Genomic DNA, 19,107 nt, shown 5'->3' with positions numbered 1-19,107 from the left:
CCCTCGTGTCCCGCGATTTGGGATGCGACTCACGGGAATTATTCTGGGTTCCGTTCATGCTCGGGTTGCAGAAGTAGTTGCGGCGCGGGACAAGGGATCGGCGTCCAAAACTGAGATCCGGGGAACATGATGCCTCGGCTCGCACGAGCTCAGACTCAATCCGAAGATGGTGGAGATAAAGATGTTCAGAGTCCCATGTTTCTTAGGAAGAGTCCTCGGGCTTCTTCCACGTTGCCGACAAATGGTGAGATGGGCCCATCGAGGATCCATCAACCCACCAGTCCCTCAGCTCGCAAACTCGGGCCAGTGCAGCCAGTCAAAGTTGCTCATGTCATCCCACGACAGTCCCCCAAACGAAGGGCCAAAGTCATTGCCCGGCTGATTCAGGACCTGCAAGATCTGATCGTCCGACATGGCCGAGAACTGCAGCGTCTCGGGCCACAGGATCTGCTGCTGGCCCACGGGGCGAGTGTGCGCCGGGGGCGGTGTCTCCAAAGCAGCCGGCACATTGGGGGACGACGTGGTGGACATGCGCAGGCCCTCCCTGAGGCCTCCCTTGGCAGCCCTCCGGACAATCTGCCGCAGGTGCCGCCCGTACATCATGGAGAGGCCGTTCCGGTGCCCCGTCACAGCCCCGATCCTCTCCAGCACGCCGGCCGTCTCGTCGATGAGCTTCCGGACGCTGGGGGCGAGCGAGGACCCGCCGGCGGCGTAGGCGCTGAGCGTCAGGGCGAAGCATGCCGCAAAGGAGATCATAATGGTCGTGTTGTTGGGCATGGACTGGAGCTGCGACTCGCCTTGGATGGCGGTGCGCATCACCGTCAGGGCGGATGACAGACCGGCTGTGCGAAAGAATCGGCGTACTTCGAGAGGCGCAGTCGGGTGGTTGATGACGCTGCCATAGATGGATAGACGTGTGTGCGTAACGAGAATGTCGACATACGGAGGGAGGTGTCGTTCTGTCAAGGTAAGTAATGTGTGGGAATTGTAGCCACCTTCAACTTACCAGGACCGGCTCCAATAGAAGCCCCCCATTCAGAGTACCACTGGTCAAAGAATCGCTCGATTGCGCTCTCAATGCTTGGGCTGGTCAGTATCCTTGTCTTACAGCGAGGATGAGGTCTCATACGATTGCGCAATCAAGGACCCGTCGCTACTGACGGTCTGGGATCCGTCACATAGCCCTCTAACAGTGGCAAAGAGGCCATCCTGCGCGTCTTGTTAGTTTCCAGTTCCATTCAGGAACAGTAGAAAACATACCAAATCCCTTCTCAGAACTGCCATGGATAAAAGAGGACCGTCCTGCTTGTCAGCGAGAGTCGACTTGTGCCAGGTGTCGCAGTCCTTCAGGGACCGTGTAATTGGGAGAAGAAAAGGTCGACCACGGGCAAGGCACATCCTACGTCATGTCAGACCATCATGCCAGACCCAAACCAGCCCCTAAGGCGGGAGTGGATAACTCACCCTCTCTCCAGAACAAACAAGGATATCCAGCATCTCTCTCGTCCGCGCAACAGCAGCACGCCCCGTTCGGACAACGGGTCAACATCGTGAAATCCATCCATAACTAGCGCCGCCTTGGGATCAAGACACTCGCCCCGCGCCACATTCACGCCCGTTCCTGGACCCAGCATCTCGGGCGGCACGAGCACCTTGTGCAGGCAGAGATCGATGGCTATGGTCATGGCCATGGAAATGTACGCAGACGTCTCGTCGTTGGTGCTGTGTGAGCCGGGGAACATCCACGGGACGTTGAGGAGGAAGGCCAGCACAATCTCGACGGATTTCTGGCGCTGCGGCATGATGCGGTTGGCCAGCGTCTTGACATGGTTAGATAGGCGTCTGGACAGCGCACCGGCTGAGGGCCAGAAGAGGGCCGAGGCGGCCATGATGGAAGTGCATAGGAAGGCTGATCGGGAGCGCGTGTAGGCGAATGTGTAGACTCTGGGGTCAAGACCCCATCTCGTATGCGCCAGCTTGTCGTAGAAACTAGGACAGAGTCAGTTTCGTACTTACAGAGGCCAGACGAGGCAAGACTCACAATGAAAAGAGTGTCTCTGCCTCTTCGGGTGTGGCAAGTCCAAGACTTATGGGGTCAACGTCCTCCCCAACATCCAGATTCACCCTTGTCGCCGAAGCAAAGAATCGCTGCAAGTCCCTCGTCTCCTGTGACTTATCCCCCATCATAGCACTGTGATGCTGATGGTGATGCCGTTGCTGCTCTCCCGACCGTCTCGACGCCGCCGCCGGTGCCACAGGGAGTGGGTTCCGCGGCTCCTCAGGTGGCTGGAAGTACGATGCCCTCGCAAGCAGCTGCAGCGGATTCTCAGCATCGTCGACAGCAAGGGTCTCCTCATTGGCCTGTCCGAGGTCAGGCGTGGAAGTAAGATTGCTGGCCTCGTCCATCCCCGTGGCGGCAGCCGTCGTCGTGGCATCCTCATCGCTAGACTCCCCGTCCATCATGTCCTGGTACCCGTGGGACGAGGAGTTTACGGGCATGTGTCCCGCAGCCTGCACCTGATCCAGGAGCTCCCGCAGACGCGTCACGACCTTGCCATCCTCGGGCAGCTGCGCGTCGCCAGCGGCAGCCCTCTTGACGGCCTGCTCGACCTGGAATAGGGCCTTGTCGAGACCGACTCTCTTACTGCGCCCAAGATGCAGTCAGCAGCAATCTCCGCCGGGCTTCTCCACACAAATCGCTTCTTGGGACTTGGATGAGACTAGTACTCACTTCTTGATGCCCTTTTGGCGTCCGACGTGGACGTCTGGGCGCACGCACTCGCGGCCGAGCTGGACGCAGCGCTTGCACTGTGCCTCGCCGGGGGTCCAGTCGCACTTGATCTTGCTGCGGCGGCAGACGATGCACGCGGCGAGACGAGGACGCAAAGAGTCGGGCATGGTGGTGCTGGAGGTCCCCTTGGCAGCGCGGTCAGAGCACTCGGGGGGTTGGGTCGTCACCGGCGCAGGCGCATCCTCTGGGTGGAACGGCAGCCCGGCGTCTATGGCGGCCTCGATGGAAGCGCCGTCGGTCGACGGCTCCGGTTTGAGAGAGTTGTTTCTCGCGGGACGGCGCGATGGGATTGAGGCTGACAGTGATCATCACATTGAGGGAGGCTGATGAGGTTCAAGGGACAAAGGGTAAGCAAGGGTCGTCTCCACATTCACCTCAACACTGCGTATTGAGACTGTGCTACCCTACACCATGTCATGAGACGCCTCAACCGCACTGTACCGTCCTTGAAAATATCACCTTCTCTTCCAATAACTGAACTCCCGGTTATTGTGAGTAGTGGAGCTTTGGCTTTATATCTCTTGTCTGAAGGAATGCAAATTGTTCAATATGGAACCACTTTGATGATGGGTGAAATCCTCATCTACCATTTTCACAACAGCCTCCACAGATGGGTTTGAGTGAATTGTCAAATATATTACAATAAAGCATTGCAATCGAAACATAGTTTTCAAATCATCATACTTAAGTATCCAAACTCTGCAGAGCTTCTCATATATGCCACGCCACGACTAAAGGGATCTAAATCCATGTCAGCCACCCTCATAACTAGTAGCATACTGGCTTCATTGGAGGCTCGTCTGCTGGACAGGTGACTCGGTCTCTCGGACTGTGTTTGTCCCATACAGCCAGGGCCAAACCTTTCTTAGCTTCAAGGTATTGCATTTCGCCCCCTTGAAATGGGCGAATGGTTGGATCTATGAACAGCGGCTTTTCTCAGCGAAATTGTCGTTAGATACCTTGTAGGCTATAGCCTCATTTTCCAAAACGAGGGAATGATAAATCGGACCGGATATGAAGAGAGATCAAGAATAATCTACTTGGATATTCAGTCAGGTTATTACCCACTATTGGAAGTGGAAAATCATTTCAGAGCTGTATTTCCCCACGGACCTTGGGTTGACACAAGGCCTGAAGAGAAGAAAGGGGGATCCCTGAAGGGACAGGGGACTCTCAGAATGATATCTCGTCTTCAAATTAAAGCCCGGGGATTTGAAATCCCTCGGGTGAAACTGCCGATGGGAATGTGACATGTAAGCTGCACATGATATGGAGAACGGACCTCTTATCCCGCGTATATTGGATGTGGATATTCGTATAGGTGTCGACTGAACAGAAGGCCCTCGCAAGCACAGCATCTCCCAGGTTAGGAATATATCCAGTCAGGCAGAGGCTGGGATCCCCTTTCTTACTCTGCGCCTGTCGGCGACCAGATGGTAATCTTGATGACAGTATTAACACGTATGGTCAGAAGCACTGGCGGTTTCACCTACAAGCAGCGACGAGCAGCCTCAAATCAAAAGATCATACAAAGCCAGCTCCACCGGCGTCCGAAATACCACAACAGACTACCCCCGTGGTCGTCCTCAGATCGGCCCCGACTACAGCAACCCCCGAGTCCGCCGGGAGCGTCGGACTCGCGGCCAACCGCTCATGCCACTCCTTCTCACATGCTGTGCGAATGTCGCCTCTCCCCGGTAGGCGGATCGAAACACAACCCGTGGGGGGGGGGGGGGGGGGGGCGCGAGGCCCATGCCTTATGCACGACATTCGCCAAGGACGATCAATCAACCAGGGGGACCCCAAGTCGGCCGACGGACCCAACGCGTTTCAAAATGTCTGCAAGACACACGATATTAGTACTAACAATTTAACTGTATGCGCTTCGTCGGAGGCTTGCAGCATCACGCACTGCGCGCCACATTCGGTGCCTTTCCTTTGGCGTGGGGCCGCTTTCAGGAGAAGGCTTTTTTTTTTCTTTCTTCGGTGGGATTTTGAAACATCGTTCCAACCTCCTACATGGCTCATTCCATCCAGGATCCCCCATCCTCAAACAACGGTAAAACGGGTTTCTTTTTATTTCATATCTCTGGAGGTGGAGCGGATTTCGGCCGGCCTGGGCAGCATCTCGTACCTGCTCGTCCTGGACTCTGGGCCCCTGAGGCTCCGAAAAAACCCATGGACGTTGATCGATGGCCTGGGATTGGCAGAATGAATAGAATCCCGGGCGTTTCAGAATCGAGCCCGATACTTCCTGTCGGCGTTTTCTTGTCAGAGAACCACATGGTTTGGGATCGATGATCCTCCACATATTTCCGACATCCTAGCTCCCAGGGCAAATCTTTTGCCTGAAGTAGTATTTCGCATACACACTGGGGCGTCTCCTACCGCCCAATGTTCTTTGGACTATGTAATAAACCCGTAGGACCAATGTCAGTAATATCAGAGAGTTGGAGTCTTGGGCTCGTCCTCACGCCCCCCTTTTTCGGCGAATTGCCATCCCACAAACAGCACTCAATCAGTCGCCTTCCCAGCCTCCCGCCGACACAAAGGCCCCACGCGGGGAGGAGCAGGTGGTCCGTGGGCACGATCTTTGGTGGTCACACCTCCAAACGATCGAGGTCTCGAATTCGGTTTGCCACTCGGTATGAGCAAAGTATTGATGCTAATACCAAACAAAGCGTTACGGAACGAAACACGACAAAACGGACATAGGTCCGGGGCCTTCGATAGATGGTTATCGATAGCCCCGAGACCGAAGCTTGTAACGTCTAGGCCTCAATGGCTCCCTGTGGCTTGTTGATCTCGTGCGGGCTTTTATTAGGGGAGGGGGATTCTGGACCGGCCCTTTCGAAGAGGACCGCCGAAAGCTTAACGTGTTTGCGAGATAATGATAGTACTAGTAACCACCCACCCAGGCGCAACTTTAAGGAAGGAGGTCCGGATCACGGCACTTGCCAATCGGCCAACGATGTCCACGTGCTAGAACTTCTAGAACTCACTGGGCGTTCAATAAGCTTCTTTGTGGTGTTTGTACCATAGTATGGCGCCGAGAGCCTGGGCAGTGGAGATTGTGTCTCCGCGGAGCTGAGTGCTCTCTCCAGACCGCAAGCAAGCCATGAGGCGCACACCGAGGCGCCACGCAGAAACGGTCGTTCGTTTGTCGCCGTCGCCCACAGCCCTGAAGAACGTTGAGGCCGTGGCCCCTGGGGCAGCCAGCTAGCAGCGGGCGAGGGCCAAATGCGAAAAGTGGGAGAGTTTCACGGGAAAAACGGACCTGCTCGTGGGGGGCCCCAGAAAGAGTGCTATGCCTACTACACTCGGCAGATATTACAGCGATGTTCCCAGTGAGCTTTCTGAAGCATCCGGATGCCCTAATCGAGCAGCTCGCAAAAAAAAGTCAGACCATGGCCGCCGCACAGGGCCGGGCGGGGATCCGGATGGTGTGGGCTTTGAAACATTCCAGCGAGGCCGCCAGCTCGGATGAGGCGGGTCCCGCGGGGAGCGCGAGTCGGCCGGGTCGAAGACGGCGCATGTAACTAATGTAACAGAGCCTAGGTAGGCTTGGGTGTTATTATTATCCAATGCATTAATCCGGATAATCTTGCCCTCTTGGTTGGCGTGTTTCGACTGCGAGCCCTGTGGCTGGTCTAGAAATATCTAGCCGTAACGGGACCTTGGCCTGGACGGGGCTCGATCACGGGGCCGCGCCGAGACGTCGAGGCCCCGTCGGACGGATCGTTGGGCCTACGGGTCGGACGCGCAGCAAACCTGGGGGTGGCACCTGCGGGATGGCGACTATTACTGACTCGAGGTGTGCAGTGACAAGTAATGATAAAAAGCCGGCGGCGAGATGGTTCTGGCCCGGGACGCCGTGTAGAATTCTGCTCGTGCTAACCATGCATAGTATTAGACACAGGAAGTAGTAGAATCTCGGCGGCCCGGCGATCATCAGGTGCAAACCCTCTTCAGGGTCCGGACTTCGGGAGCTGGCCCGAGAAATAGGCTCAAAGGGTCTCGACCACGGTCGCACGGTCCGCTGCAGTGTAAACGTCGCAGCGACAACGACGCGCTATCCTCGCTGGAGTAGTCGCCAGTGTCGATCAGCACAGGGCGAGCTTGGGGGATGGTTCGTGGTAGGTTTGGTGGGTTGGAGCTTTGGAGGCGCGAGTGAAAGGAGGGGGGGAAAAGGGTTTCGTGGGACCAAGTCCCCAGGCCCCCAGTCTCTGACACTTTTTTCCTTTCTTCCTCTCTAGGGCCGAGGAAATTTCAGATTGGCATGTCTCATCCCGATCCCCTGCAGCGGACTTGTCCACTGGGGAGATTGCAAATGAATAATATTCGCCTCCCATCGAACATGGAAGGGGCCGGTGTCGATGATTGGTCCGGCATAGCAGAGCAATCTGGCGATGGCCCTGTGTGACTGTGTGTCTCTACCGAAACAAGTACAAACCTCGGAGCGGGCCTGAAGGTTGGATTGGGCGGGCAGACGGGCAGGCATGGGCCCTCTGAAGGTTGTCAAGGGCAAAAGGAGGGGCCCAAGGCCCCAAGGATGGCGCCAATCGACGGTTTGGCGGGGGATCTTCAGTCACTGGGAGGGATCATCGTGAAGCTAGCACGGGAAATATGCTTCAAGCGCGGCGGGAGCAATGAGCACTTGCAGGCCGGCCTGGCTCAAGTGCCGACAAAATAACGGCGCCATGTCGTGTTACGTGCTACGGTCACTTCGGTGCTTCTTCATCTTGCTGTCGGCTGTCATGTAACGCGGGTCAAAGCAGGTTACGCAGGTAACGCAGGTAATAACGCAGGTTAACGCAAAGCCAATGCCGGCAATGGTCAGAGCTCCCCAGGTTGGCATCGGGTCAGGTGGGCGGTGCGTCAATTGCAAGGCCCCTCGGCCGCCGATAAGGTTGGGGGATTCAGTCAGGTGCGCGCGAAACATGGAGAGAGGCATTGCGAAGCATTCCGCTATTCATGCAACGGACCGAGAGCTTGTTCGGCAGTCGGGGGCACATGGCTCACCAGGCAAGCCACGCGCCCTGATAATTGCGCAGTCAGTCGAACGCTGTTTGCTGGGACGTACCGAGACTTGCAGCGAGGCGGATAGGCCGGAGAGGGGGAGAGACAGAGAGGGAGAGAGAGACACAGAGAGAGAGGAGATACCAAAGTCTATCGACAAGAGACCAGAGAGAACAACACAGTTCCCGGATTCCCGGATTCCCGGGTCCCAGAGGCAGCGGTCAGGCCCAAGGCGGCTCTCTTGGTCCGCAGCCTCTTCTGCTGACGCGCCTGGTGCTCAACAACAGACGAATAGTTCAACCAATATCAAGCCATTGCTGGTGAGCACAGCGGGAACAGGAAGGAAAAGGCGCCGATCTCATCGCCGAAATGCACAAAGCATCAGCTGTCAACCGCACCGCAGGTTTAATGGCGCGATGCAGTCGGGAGTGATGGTGAGGAACGTACGCAGCAGGAGTCATCATCATGCAGCCGCATGGTTCAAGCGAGGCCGCCTGCCAACGAGGCTATGCGAGCTCTCATAATACCTCGAGTATACAGGTTGCGTGGGTGTGCGTGGCTTGTGGGTGCGCGTTGCGTGAGTGTGAAATCTGGAAGAGTGTGTGTACGCAAGCGTGAGAGCAATGCCTGGGCTTGCCGTATCGGATCACGATGCTACCTGTGAACTCCGATGACGCCTCTCGCTGCTTGGGGTCGAAGTTGGCATGATCATGATGGCGGCCCTGATGGCTGGAATGGCTCCTCCAAATCTCCGTTGTTTTCCAGTCCGTACAGGTAGGTACGATGTAATAACACGTCGGCGCGTGTGGTGGCATGGACCCGTTACAAACGGACAAAGGCCAGGATGGCCACCTCACCATGGCCAGGATTCCTAGGGCAGTCAGCAGGGTTTCCCAGGGCAGCGTCAGCACTCAGCAGCCACTGCGTCTTGCCAGCGCACCCCCGAGGATCGGAAATTCGCAGGGGCATCAGGAGACGCCGACAGCGCTAAACCGGTCTGGGCTGCCATCATGGAAAACGTCCAGTTTGGTGCACCCCTCCGTTAACACTCCTGCATCCGCCGGTCTGACTCTGAGAGAACGGGGGCAAACGGGGGTGCATGCGTCTACCGGGGCGCATTCCCCATTAAGCTTGCTGGCATCGCCTGGCCGGGCGACTTTTCCTCGTAGCAATGAGTCAATGACCGACTAACCAGAAGGCTCCAGAACCCAGACAGGCCTCCGCTTTTTGAGGCTCCATGCTTCCAACAGCGGTGCCTGGATTCCAGGCCTCCAGCCCAGTCCGTTATGGAGACATGAGGCTCGAAAAGAAACTTTTTTTCTTCTCCGTTTTGTTAGGACCAAGGATGAGCTCGCCTCACCAAACCCACCAGGACAAGACCAGACCCGGTAATGACAAGCAAGGACACGTACGAGCAGTTTTCGTCGTCGCCATCACGGCCGTCGCGGTGAGGCCCATACGGGGTAGCTCGCGTCGCATGATGAGTTGCACCGCGGTTGCGCAGCAAACACTGCTGTACTAAGGCAAGCCCTTGAAGACCTGACCTGTCATGTTGAAGGTCAGGCCGCAGCCATAATGCGTGGGTGAGACGTGCCTGGCCCGTGGAACGGTGGGCGACTGGGCGACCTACGAATACCATGATGGGGTATTTTTGGCACTCGCTACTCTTCAATACCAACAATCTGTTAGAACAAGCTGCATGTGTGTACAAAGTAGTATTCGTAGTGCGTTGGTGACCCGATAGCGCCGTGTCGTGGGATCATGCTGCTGCGCCTTTCTGGACGCGTACATTATAGTACGCATTGATCGATGTCTTACAGCAGGGCATCGGTATGTCGTGTCAAGCCCAACAGAAATAAAGTCCTACATTGAAGACCTGTCACCTGTTTGTGTCCTTGACCAGGGCCCTCGTTGTCTCAGCCAAAGGATGTCGTTGACCCCGATGACCAACAAACAAGATGATCCCTGGCTCCCTGCTGCCTCTGCTATTTTCGAGCCATTTTCAAAGCTTGAAAATATGACCCTGCATGGCACACGGTACGTATCCTGGATAGCCCTGACTTCTGAGACTTGTGCTGTGGTCCGGCACTCCGAGCAGGAAGGAGTAGAGTTCAACGACCAGCAGCGGCTGGCCGCAACGGAGTCCAAACTCTGAAGCATCAAAGCAACGAGCCCCAGGCGGCCAGCTCTCCAGGGCGCTAGGAAGTGGGCAAAGGACCAGGGCGTGCGGTTAAGTTTTGCCCGTCCGAAACAGCCGGCGTCCGCCCAATCGATGCGACTCCCAGGCTGGCTGGCGCCCAGCACACAGGGCCAGGTGGGCGTCCAGCGCCAATAGTAAGGTCCAGCTGGCTACGAACGCCTCGATTGAATTTGCGAATTGTCCACCAGCCTCAGCCCTCGCCAGCACCAAGTTTCCCCTTTGGCCCCTTCTCATTTGCTTCATTTTGCACCGCTGGCATGCTTGCCCTGCCGTTGGCCCTTGTTTGACTTTTTGGCTTGCATTCGTGCCTGAGCCTCTGTCTGGTCCGCCCAGATTTGTCGCCATTCACCAACGTTCCACTGCCCTCTCCGTCTCCTCCTACTCGTAGTATTAATACCCGTTACCCCGTGTCGGTGCCCTGCTACTGAGGCTGCTTGGAAATAAAAAAAGTCCAGCCGACACACATCCAGTGCCTAAAGCCGACTTGAATGCTGCAGCCTGCAACGCTCTGCATGTGGACGTCAAGCTGTTCGCAACGTCCTGCAGCATATGCGTGCGATACCTGCATAACGCCCCCCTAGACGCATTGCATAGTTGCATACGCAGTACCGCTGTGTGACCGGGTGTCTTCATCAAGATTCAAGATCCTTGCACACACACCCCCTCACCCCCCCCCTGGCGCCCTCGACAGCATCGATCACAGACGCGTGGATCCCTCACTCTGGTCCTTAGCTCGCCTTGCCTTGGTGTGTGCCCAGTCTTTGGGACCATTTCCGCCCTTGTCTTAACCCTCCTCCCCATCCTGCTTCTTTCATCTTTAAACAAGGCAGCCCCCCAACCTCACTTGAATCTTGGCTTTGTTGTTAAACCCCAAGACTCTTCTACACCTCCCACACCACGATCCTGAACCACAACCTGTCTTCGACTTGTACACAAACCGACCTCAAGAGTATACATCTTCCACTCAGAGCTCCACGGCAGCCTGCTACCCACCACGTCGCCCACCTTGTCGGATCGTTCTCCACCGTTTTGACCCAGAATCGTTGTCCATCCATCCCTTTTGGAGGACTCCTGGCGATCGACACTTCAAGATGCCGTCTCGACCCCCCAGCCAGCACCTCGACTCATCCTCCTCCTGCTCTTCCTCCGACACCGACCTCTCGTCATCATCCGCAGTCTCCGTCGGCATGGACACAGTACAAATCCCCGTTGCCTCGGTCGAGGTCCTCCGCTGTATGCGGTGCGCCCGCTCCGTCGAGGCCACATCGACCGACGACGCCAGCTCCATGGGCATGGTCCGCATCGCGCACAACCTCTACTACTGCGAGCGGTGCGCCAAGATGGTCGGCTACAAGTAAAGGGACACACCAGCCTGGCCTGACTTTCCCACCCAGCTGGCTCTGGGACCTGACGATTTTGACGAAGACTTACGAATTGGAACGAGCGCATGCATCTGGGAGACCTGGGTTTCGGGCATTTCTCTACAGCAAATTGGAATAGACACGATACCCCCCCTCCCTTCGGATTACCTATCGGCCAACATCGGCGCGAAGGACTCCCGCAAGGACTGAGCAACCTTGCAAGCAGTGCAATAGCTGCAACCTGAACGCGGATTCTAAAGACTGGTCACGGCGATAATGACACCCGGGCAAAGCTTATGGCAACAAGCCTGCGATAATGGTCGCGTCGGCTACCATACCTGACGGACCAAGCTTTCGCCTACACCCCGTAACCTGGACCGACGCCACAGACGGGACGATTCTCGGTGTCATCTTGCGATCAAGCGTTCGGACACGCCGCGGCGAGGCGTCTGCCGCAGGGAACGGAGACACCCGCTTGTCTGAGACACATCACATCACCCCGCAGACTGGCACAGACGACGACATAGCCATGTTAGGGCGACATGGGCTTTTGGTGTTGTCGCACTGGCGCGAGCCTCTCGCTGCAATGTGATTGGATGTGGAGCTGCTCTTTTTTTATTATCCCCTTTCTACTTTTTTTTTCTCATGTCGCATACGGACCGCAAACACTTGGCACCGTCGCTTGGCCCCATCGTGGGGCTTGGAGGCCAGCCGCGTGGTTGAAACACGCAGATGAGGGGCAGTGCACCTCAGCCTCTTCGACTCTGCGGCCGCCTCCCCGAACAAACCGACGATTCCGCCGCACTCGAGCGAAGATGCTAAGCTGGAAAATAATTAATTTCGGCGACTGTCAATCGACGCTTGACGCCAGGCTTCATTTTTTATCACTCGGCCGTCGCATTGCAGCTGCAGTTCGGACGTGCGGCACTGAAGCCCGTACTGGGCGCACCGGTCGCTGCGGCACCGTCGTCATCGTGCATCGGGACTCGACCTGGAAACCCTGCGCGCGCACGAAGCGCCCAACCCCTCCTCCTCCTTCTGGACTGGGCTAGCCACTCTCGACACGAGAGTCTCATCTGTTGCTTTCTCGTGTCGGCTGCGCACGCGGTAACTCGAGAGATATTTACGCGCATTGGCCAATCGCGACCACAAAGGCCCTCATTTCCTTGCACCATGGCACAGACCCCGTGCTGCCAATTGGCAACGTCTTGCTCAACGGGCCCCGCCGCCCTTGGCCGTCTCCAGTTTCACCTCGCTCATGCTGGGGTATTGTGGAGGTGAAACAGACCGGAACAATTTGCGGTCATGTGCCATGAACGGACCTAGGAGGCCTGCTGCATCGTCAGCTGGCCTCAATTGTCACGCGCATGCCTCCCTCACTGCGTGAGGGGTAGGCACCGGTTTCTCACTTCTCGGTTCTCATTTTGTTTTCCCGGCTCGGTGTTCGGGGGATTTTTTGACGTTGCGGGATTTGGGCATACACTACCACATACACGGCAGATTGGGTTTCGCGCACAGGGGTGATGGACTCCGGATGTAAATGGGCAGCATAGAAAAGCAGGACTAGGCCCAGCCAACAGGACACACACGGATGCAATGTATCCCTATCGATGGATTTATGAGAATGTACGTACGTCGAATAGGCAGGTATCCTTGCTTCGAACAAATCAAATCAAAGCCCTCAAAGCGCGTATACCAGAGTCGCATTCCGCAATGTGCATATAAATTGCGCTGTTTACTATTATTATCCACTTTGTACTTCATATGTCAGCCGATTCCCATGATATATTAAACAGTATTAGCCGCCGACGACGACGGGCTTCATCTCTACAACTGCATCCATCCTGGAGTGCCAGCATACCCCTGGCCAATCGTGTCTTTTACTAATATGGCAGTGGTGGGAATGTTTGGCCCCTCCCTTCGAGAAAGCTTCTAAAACCAATATTTGATGCGCTTTCTGCAAGCCCGTCCAAGGATCAGAGCGCATAATAGCGCCAGCCACGTAACAAGTGCCATGTATTATGATGGCCCGAGGCACTGCGCATTCATGAAACCGGGATGGTATGCAGACATGACCTAGGCAACCACATAACAACTGAGAGGGAGAAATATTAATAAAAAAAAACTTGCATCACGATCCCACAATGGATGCTGGCGCACTTTGGCGCTCCCACCCGGGCTGTCCGCCGCTCAACGTCACGCAGACCCTTAAGGGGGACCCTGATTGCAGTTTGCAGTCAGGAAGAGGATAGATAAGGAACCCTCGAGGGGTTCGCTGCTACTAGTTCGACTGCTAGAGAAGGGTTCTGTCGTTTGGTTCGTTTCACGCCCCGCGGATTGGCGTTGATCCTTGCCGATTGGGTTCCTTTCTCCATGAGGGAAGTAATGGACACGACGAGCGCGCTCTGCACTGGATGTCACCCCCCGCTGGGCCTCATCCTCCGGGAGGCACGGTCGGGATCTATCACCAAGATCTATGACAATTGCCGCATGTGTAGTATTAAAACAAGGGGCCGGGTACGTAGGGCTGCTGCTTTATTACGCAAGTTTTGCAGCATCGGTGACACCCATTGCAGGCCCCGCGAAATCCGGTTTGACGCGCGCCGGGGGCAGACGTCAATTGCTTGTTTGTGCCGGCCTAGAGAGGGGGGTGGAAATGAGATCTTGATGACATGGACGAGATGCTCCGGCGGGGGAAGCCTGTGTTCTTTATTTACCGGGGGACCGTGAACGTAAGGCGCGAGCTGATGTCATATGCAACTAGAGCGATGCAGGGACTTGCGATACGGCGAGTCGACGACTTGGCTGCTTTTTTTTTTTTGGCCGAGTCGCTGTCAATTTGTGGTGGTAGTGGTTGGTGCCGAAGGATTCAAGTGTTGCGTATCCGTAGAAGGGCGAGGAACTTCATCTCCACCGCCGCCTCTATCGATGACTCGCGCCTTTCACCTCCGGCTAGTAATGCGTCCCCGTCACCAGTCCTCATTTTCTCGCCTCCTGAATCAACAAATTTATTTCCCATCGATAGACAATGGAAATCAACAAAGGTGTGTCTATTATCCCCGTCCACGTAGCGCAAGGAGCAGGAACGCTTGATTGCTCCGCTGTGAGGTCATCGTGCATCTCTAATGGGCTTCGGCGAGCCAGTCCTTGGGTGCACCGGGGGCACCGGGGGCACCGGGGGTGGGTGGTCGCGCGCGCTGGGCAAATGGGAAGTCGCGATAATGCAATTAAACCAAGTGGTGTGTGAGGCTGGCAAAATACGATGAGGAGGAAGATGCGTGCTGGATCGGGGGTGCTTCGCCGTCAGGATTTAAGCATATATGCAGTGAGATGGCACGGTAGGCGTGGCGATGCGCCGCTACGCCTCCATAGATGCGTGGCGGAGAAACGCCATCACGGACATGCCGTTTGTACAAGATAGAGTGTTTCGGAAATTGTGTACGTTTGTTATGTTTCCTACAATAGTTGCTGCGTCAATCCAATAGTTCCCGAAACGCCTAAACTCCCTGCCTCCGTCTTGGCGACAGTATATTCTCAGACATTATGCGTTGCTCCCATCTATTCCGATCGTCACCGTATCACCCTTCCATTTTCACATCGGTCTCCTTGCCGAGATTCTTGAGCAGGTAGCTCCTCTTGAAATACTCGTTCGGGTGGACGATTGTCTCGAGTTGGTTCGCCGTCATGATACCTTCATCCTTGGCCCTCCTAATTTCACCCTTGTGGAGGTGTTCAAAGACGCTATACAGTAATCATTAGCATACATGTATCTTGGCCGACGCTTCTCGTCCAAACTCACCGATTGCAAGCCATGTGGAACTTCTGGCTGTCCTTATCCTCTTTGATGCCCTGCATCACGCTGCGGTCTGAGACACCCATCGACTGCACCAGAGCCGTCAGGTTCTCGAGGTTAAAGTGCCGGTACGGGCAGCCGTGTGCCTCGCCGGGCCCTGGCGGGTGTTCCGTAAGGATCTTTTGGCAGCTAAAGGGGCTGTAGCCACCGCCTCGTCGGTTCGAGTCGCCACCGACATCTCCGTACGCGTGGCGAACGTTGTACCGGTATTCCTTGTTGAATGTGTCGTCCGTGATCTTGTTGAAGCTGCTCCGCCAGAACATGAGAGACTCCTCGAGGTTGAGTCCGATGCCCTTCAAGAACAACGTGTACTGAAGACGACCGTAGTGTTTGAGGTGGGCATCGCGGCGAAGCGACCGGTGCAGGTGAGACATGCAGGCCGGGAAATGCTGCGAAAGGTTATCAATGTTGCCGGCTGTGATCTGGGCGCCCGGCGGTGCCGATGAGTTGGACATGTATGATGAATCTGGAGTGATGAAGTTCTTGGAAAGATGATCAAGGATAGGCGCGAGGCGGTCGTCTTCGTCAAGGCGAGGCAGGGCACGCGCTGTCAGCTGCGTGAGAGAGTTAGCCGGGATCACGGGTCATCTGAAGACGGATACCTACCTCCAGCTGTCGCTCAAGTCGCGTCGTGAATTCCGCCACGACCATACTGGACTGCTCCCTTCCGGGAACGTAAGCTTTGCCCTGCTTCAGAAAGACCCGTCGACTTTCAACCAGGTCCGGCACTCGCTCCCAATCCACCTTGAACCACGTGTCGTCCTCGCTGCTCCCCTTTCTCGGAGGCATCATGGCGGCGAGTTCACTCGCAAACTCGGCCTTCTCGCCCTCTGTCACAGCCTCCCACCAGTCCAGGTTCAGGCTCGAAACGAAGGCAGACCGCTCGTTGAGGTCGTCATTGGCAAAACGCATCCGGAAGAGCATTGTCTCGACGCGGCTGAAACGGCGGCGCAGGTCCTCGGTTGACGAAAAGGCTAGGCGGAGGATAAAGTGGCTGTAGTGATCTTTCTGTCTCTGTGCAGACAGCTTACCCGACGCGGAGCTGTTCGAGTCCAGAGGGAGGAGCTTGTCGAGGATTGGCTTCATGTGCGTCGCCGTCTCTACAGGCGATCGGTTGCGAAAGGAGCACGCTTCCAGCTCTCCGAGCACTGTAGGGGTTAGCGCGGGTTTTCAAGTATCCCATCTTTTGGGAATTCATACCTCGTAACCTGTCGATGGCCCATTGCTCAAACTGCTCCAACGTAATGTCGGCCGTGGGTGCGTCGGCGTAGAAGTTCAGACGGTGCGGATACTCGGCGTCTTTGTACTGCGGCGTCGCAAACTGCTTCTTGCGGTGGTCAACGACATTTCGCCGCTTGGGGTCGATGCGCTCGTGGTTCTGCCGCAGCATTCTGATTGATTTTTGGCGTGGTTGCGCTTAGGATGAGGAATTCGCGAGTGATGGTGATGGATTTACCCGTTGAACGCTGAGACGGGACGCGACTTGACGCGTCGCGGGGCGTGACAGGGGGTTTCATTGAACCTCTAGGGGTACGTACCTCTGGTTGGTAAATCTGGCGCGCGACTCGCTAACGGCCGACCGCCCACAACTGAAAGCTGGTCAGTGGTGACACAGAAGCGGCCATCTGATTTCCAATTTACGTGCTTCGAAATTTGCTTGATGCTTGAAAGAAAAGTTACAAGTGAGACCATCCTATCCCTGGCGCGTCTGAGAAGAGCGTCAGGCGATTGAACTTTTCCAGATTCCGTGCCAGTGCCCACAGGTACTGCCTATAGGCCGGTTCTTGGGCCAGGGAACGACAAGTGGCAGTATCACAGCTGTCAAGGCTGCCACAGGCAGGCACTAATAGCAAAGGCACCTTCCAAAGGGCCGTTCTATAGAATTCAAGCGTCGTCAAGGTTTTTTTTCTTCTTCATCTTACAACCTCGTCTTTCCCACATCACCATCGTCAACAACCAGCCTGCTTGCTGCTTTTCATAAAGTCGGTGGTCGAAATCCCGTCTCTCTGGTGCCGATCGCACAGACATCAAGCTCACCATGCCCTCGCCTATGAATCGAGGGGTACCTGTCGAGCAGTGTAGACGATGGTCTCCCTTAAAGGTCTCTCAGGATGTATGGAACGCCATCTCATTATGCTGACTGAGATCCCTAGAGCTGATTCTCGCTTCAGATGGACCTCAATGGAAAGACCCAGTCATCAGGTTTGCTGCGGCTACCACCGGAGATCTTGATGCACATCTCTTCCCAAGCTGATCCTGTAGACCGCATCCCGATGGCACTATCATGCAAGAAGCTTCTCGCCATCTCCCAGATTAAGCGGGTGGACGCCCCGGATCCAATGGCCCACCGAGCACCTTGGAGTGCCAACCCGGCGTGGCGTTTCACGGATCTCGACTCCCTCAATCCGGAATGTCGCTGTGGGGGACTGGAGGTGCTGCTACGGCAGATACGCCCAAAGAACACCAAAGGCCATGTCGATCGTACTCTGCAACTCTGCGTCGACTGCCTGAAATATTTGCCACGACGTAAGTCGTACTGGATATCCAAGCGCCAGGACCTGGAAACCGATGCCTGGGACAGCGAGGTTGAAGGTGACTGGGACCACGCTGCTCAGTACTTTAGCACCGGTATCAAGATGCAATGCCCGAAATGTCGTCTCCAAGAACATGGAAATATCATCGGAGGCGACATCGATGCGAACTTGGACGCAGAAGAAGAAAACGGAGATGCCAGCATCTCGCAACAGTTGTCAATGTCGCATTGAGCGACTCTCAACTGTGCAACTGCCCCACACAGCCAACCAGGATGCACTCAGGTCCTCCTCACATGCTCTTTGTACGATTCCTAAAAACTGCCCCTCATTCAGCCCGGGTGGTACGGGTCGGCAACACCGATTTTAAGAGTAATCACTAATTTTCTTCTCAATTGCAGTGCTCTTTTCTAGTTGTTTGCAACGCCCGGATATTTGGTGGGCTTGTTCCTCGATTCTAGATGGCCTGTTTGCTGAGTCTTCGACGCTCAATATCACCAGCAGCGCATGACATTGACAACGCAGAGACAAGATGAGCGCCCCCATCAACATTCCTGGGAATCCCTCAAAACGACCTAAGCGACAGCATTTTCAGTCCATTCTCTCTCCAGAAGATGGCCCATACTTTGGCTTCATTGAAGTCTATGAGGAGTAAGGAAGTTTAATCATTCTGTCGATGAGTGTATTCTATTAATACTCTCTCTATAGTGGCGATGTTCGGTGGATGGTATCCGCCGGCTACGACAGATATGTCGAGGTCAGGTCACGAAGCCGACTTCCACCCTTAGCTTTTGTAGTGCAGAAAGATCGCATCTCGAAAGACATTACCATCGAAATCACAAGTTCATCGCTCAAACGTTCGATCCAGGGTGCAATCTCGAGCCACCTCAAGGTCCAAACGTCACCTAGAATAGATATGAACGCGATTCTCATGAACTACGACGCACTCCGGTCCCATTACCGGCACCTTGAAAATCATCACCCGCACGACGAACCGACAGAGGAAATGAGGTTGCTTGTATCTGACCTTTTGCCTGAGCGAGCGCTTTATGAAGGTATTGGATTCGAAGCTTTTCGAAAACGAGGGATCGCCTGTCCCGCCCTTGTTCAAGACATTCACTACAAAAGCATTTCCATGGGCTTGGACGACATGGAGGACTGCTTTTGCATTGGAATGGCTTCGGACCACGTCAATGAAAGGCACTTGGAGGGGTTCAACACAAAATTTACGGGTCTGGCGCGCTCTGGAGAGTACCTCTCTCTACAGGATCTTTGCGAACCAGTAGTCCGATCCGGAGAAATTGAATTTCAATACAACCCAGCACTCCTTCTGGAATTACTGGACAATGGTC

General features: G+C 55.4%; 4 protein-coding genes across 4 annotated transcripts; 2 read left to right on the top strand and 2 right to left on the bottom strand.

Annotated features, from left to right (window-relative positions):
• Positions 1-285: 285 nt before the first annotated feature.
• On the bottom strand, positions 286-2,898 carry ACO1O0_003497 (Zn(II)2Cys6 transcription factor; the record flags this gene model as incomplete). The annotated part of the gene is made up of 7 exons (XM_083192950.1): positions 286-959; positions 1,007-1,080; positions 1,130-1,209; positions 1,261-1,399; positions 1,465-1,989; positions 2,042-2,644; positions 2,732-2,898. 7 exons carry the CDS (start codon positions 2,896-2,898, stop codon positions 286-288), a joined length of 2,262 nt encoding a protein of 753 aa, XP_083052007.1.
• Positions 2,899-11,101: 8,203 nt separating this feature from the next.
• On the top strand, positions 11,102-11,368 carry ACO1O0_003496 (uncharacterized protein; the record flags this gene model as incomplete). The annotated part of the gene is given in 2 exon segments (XM_083192949.1): positions 11,102-11,106; positions 11,122-11,368. The coding sequence occupies 2 exon segments, from the start codon at positions 11,102-11,104 to the stop codon at positions 11,366-11,368; spliced, it is 252 nt and encodes an 83-aa protein (XP_083052006.1).
• A 3,581-nt stretch (positions 11,369-14,949) lies between these two features.
• Positions 14,950-16,614, bottom strand: PRI2 (DNA primase subunit PRI2; the record flags this gene model as incomplete). The annotated part of the gene is made up of 4 exons (XM_083192948.1): positions 14,950-15,112; positions 15,171-15,778; positions 15,831-16,372; positions 16,425-16,614. The coding sequence occupies 4 exons, from the start codon at positions 16,612-16,614 to the stop codon at positions 14,950-14,952; spliced, it is 1,503 nt and encodes a 500-aa protein (XP_083052005.1).
• A 648-nt stretch (positions 16,615-17,262) lies between these two features.
• On the top strand, positions 17,263-17,989 carry ACO1O0_003494 (uncharacterized protein; the record flags this gene model as incomplete). Its single annotated transcript, XM_083192947.1, has 2 exons — positions 17,263-17,286; positions 17,396-17,989. 2 exons carry the CDS (start codon positions 17,263-17,265, stop codon positions 17,987-17,989), a joined length of 618 nt encoding a protein of 205 aa, XP_083052004.1.
• Between the last annotated feature and the right edge of the window lie 1,118 nt (positions 17,990-19,107).

This window comes from Amphichorda felina, assembly GCF_050947745.1.
Source record: "Amphichorda felina strain 45539 chromosome Unknown scaffold_3, whole genome shotgun sequence".
Lineage (NCBI taxonomy): Eukaryota > Fungi > Ascomycota > Sordariomycetes > Hypocreales > Bionectriaceae > Amphichorda > Amphichorda felina.
This window is presented reverse-complemented; position numbering and strand designations above follow the sequence as displayed.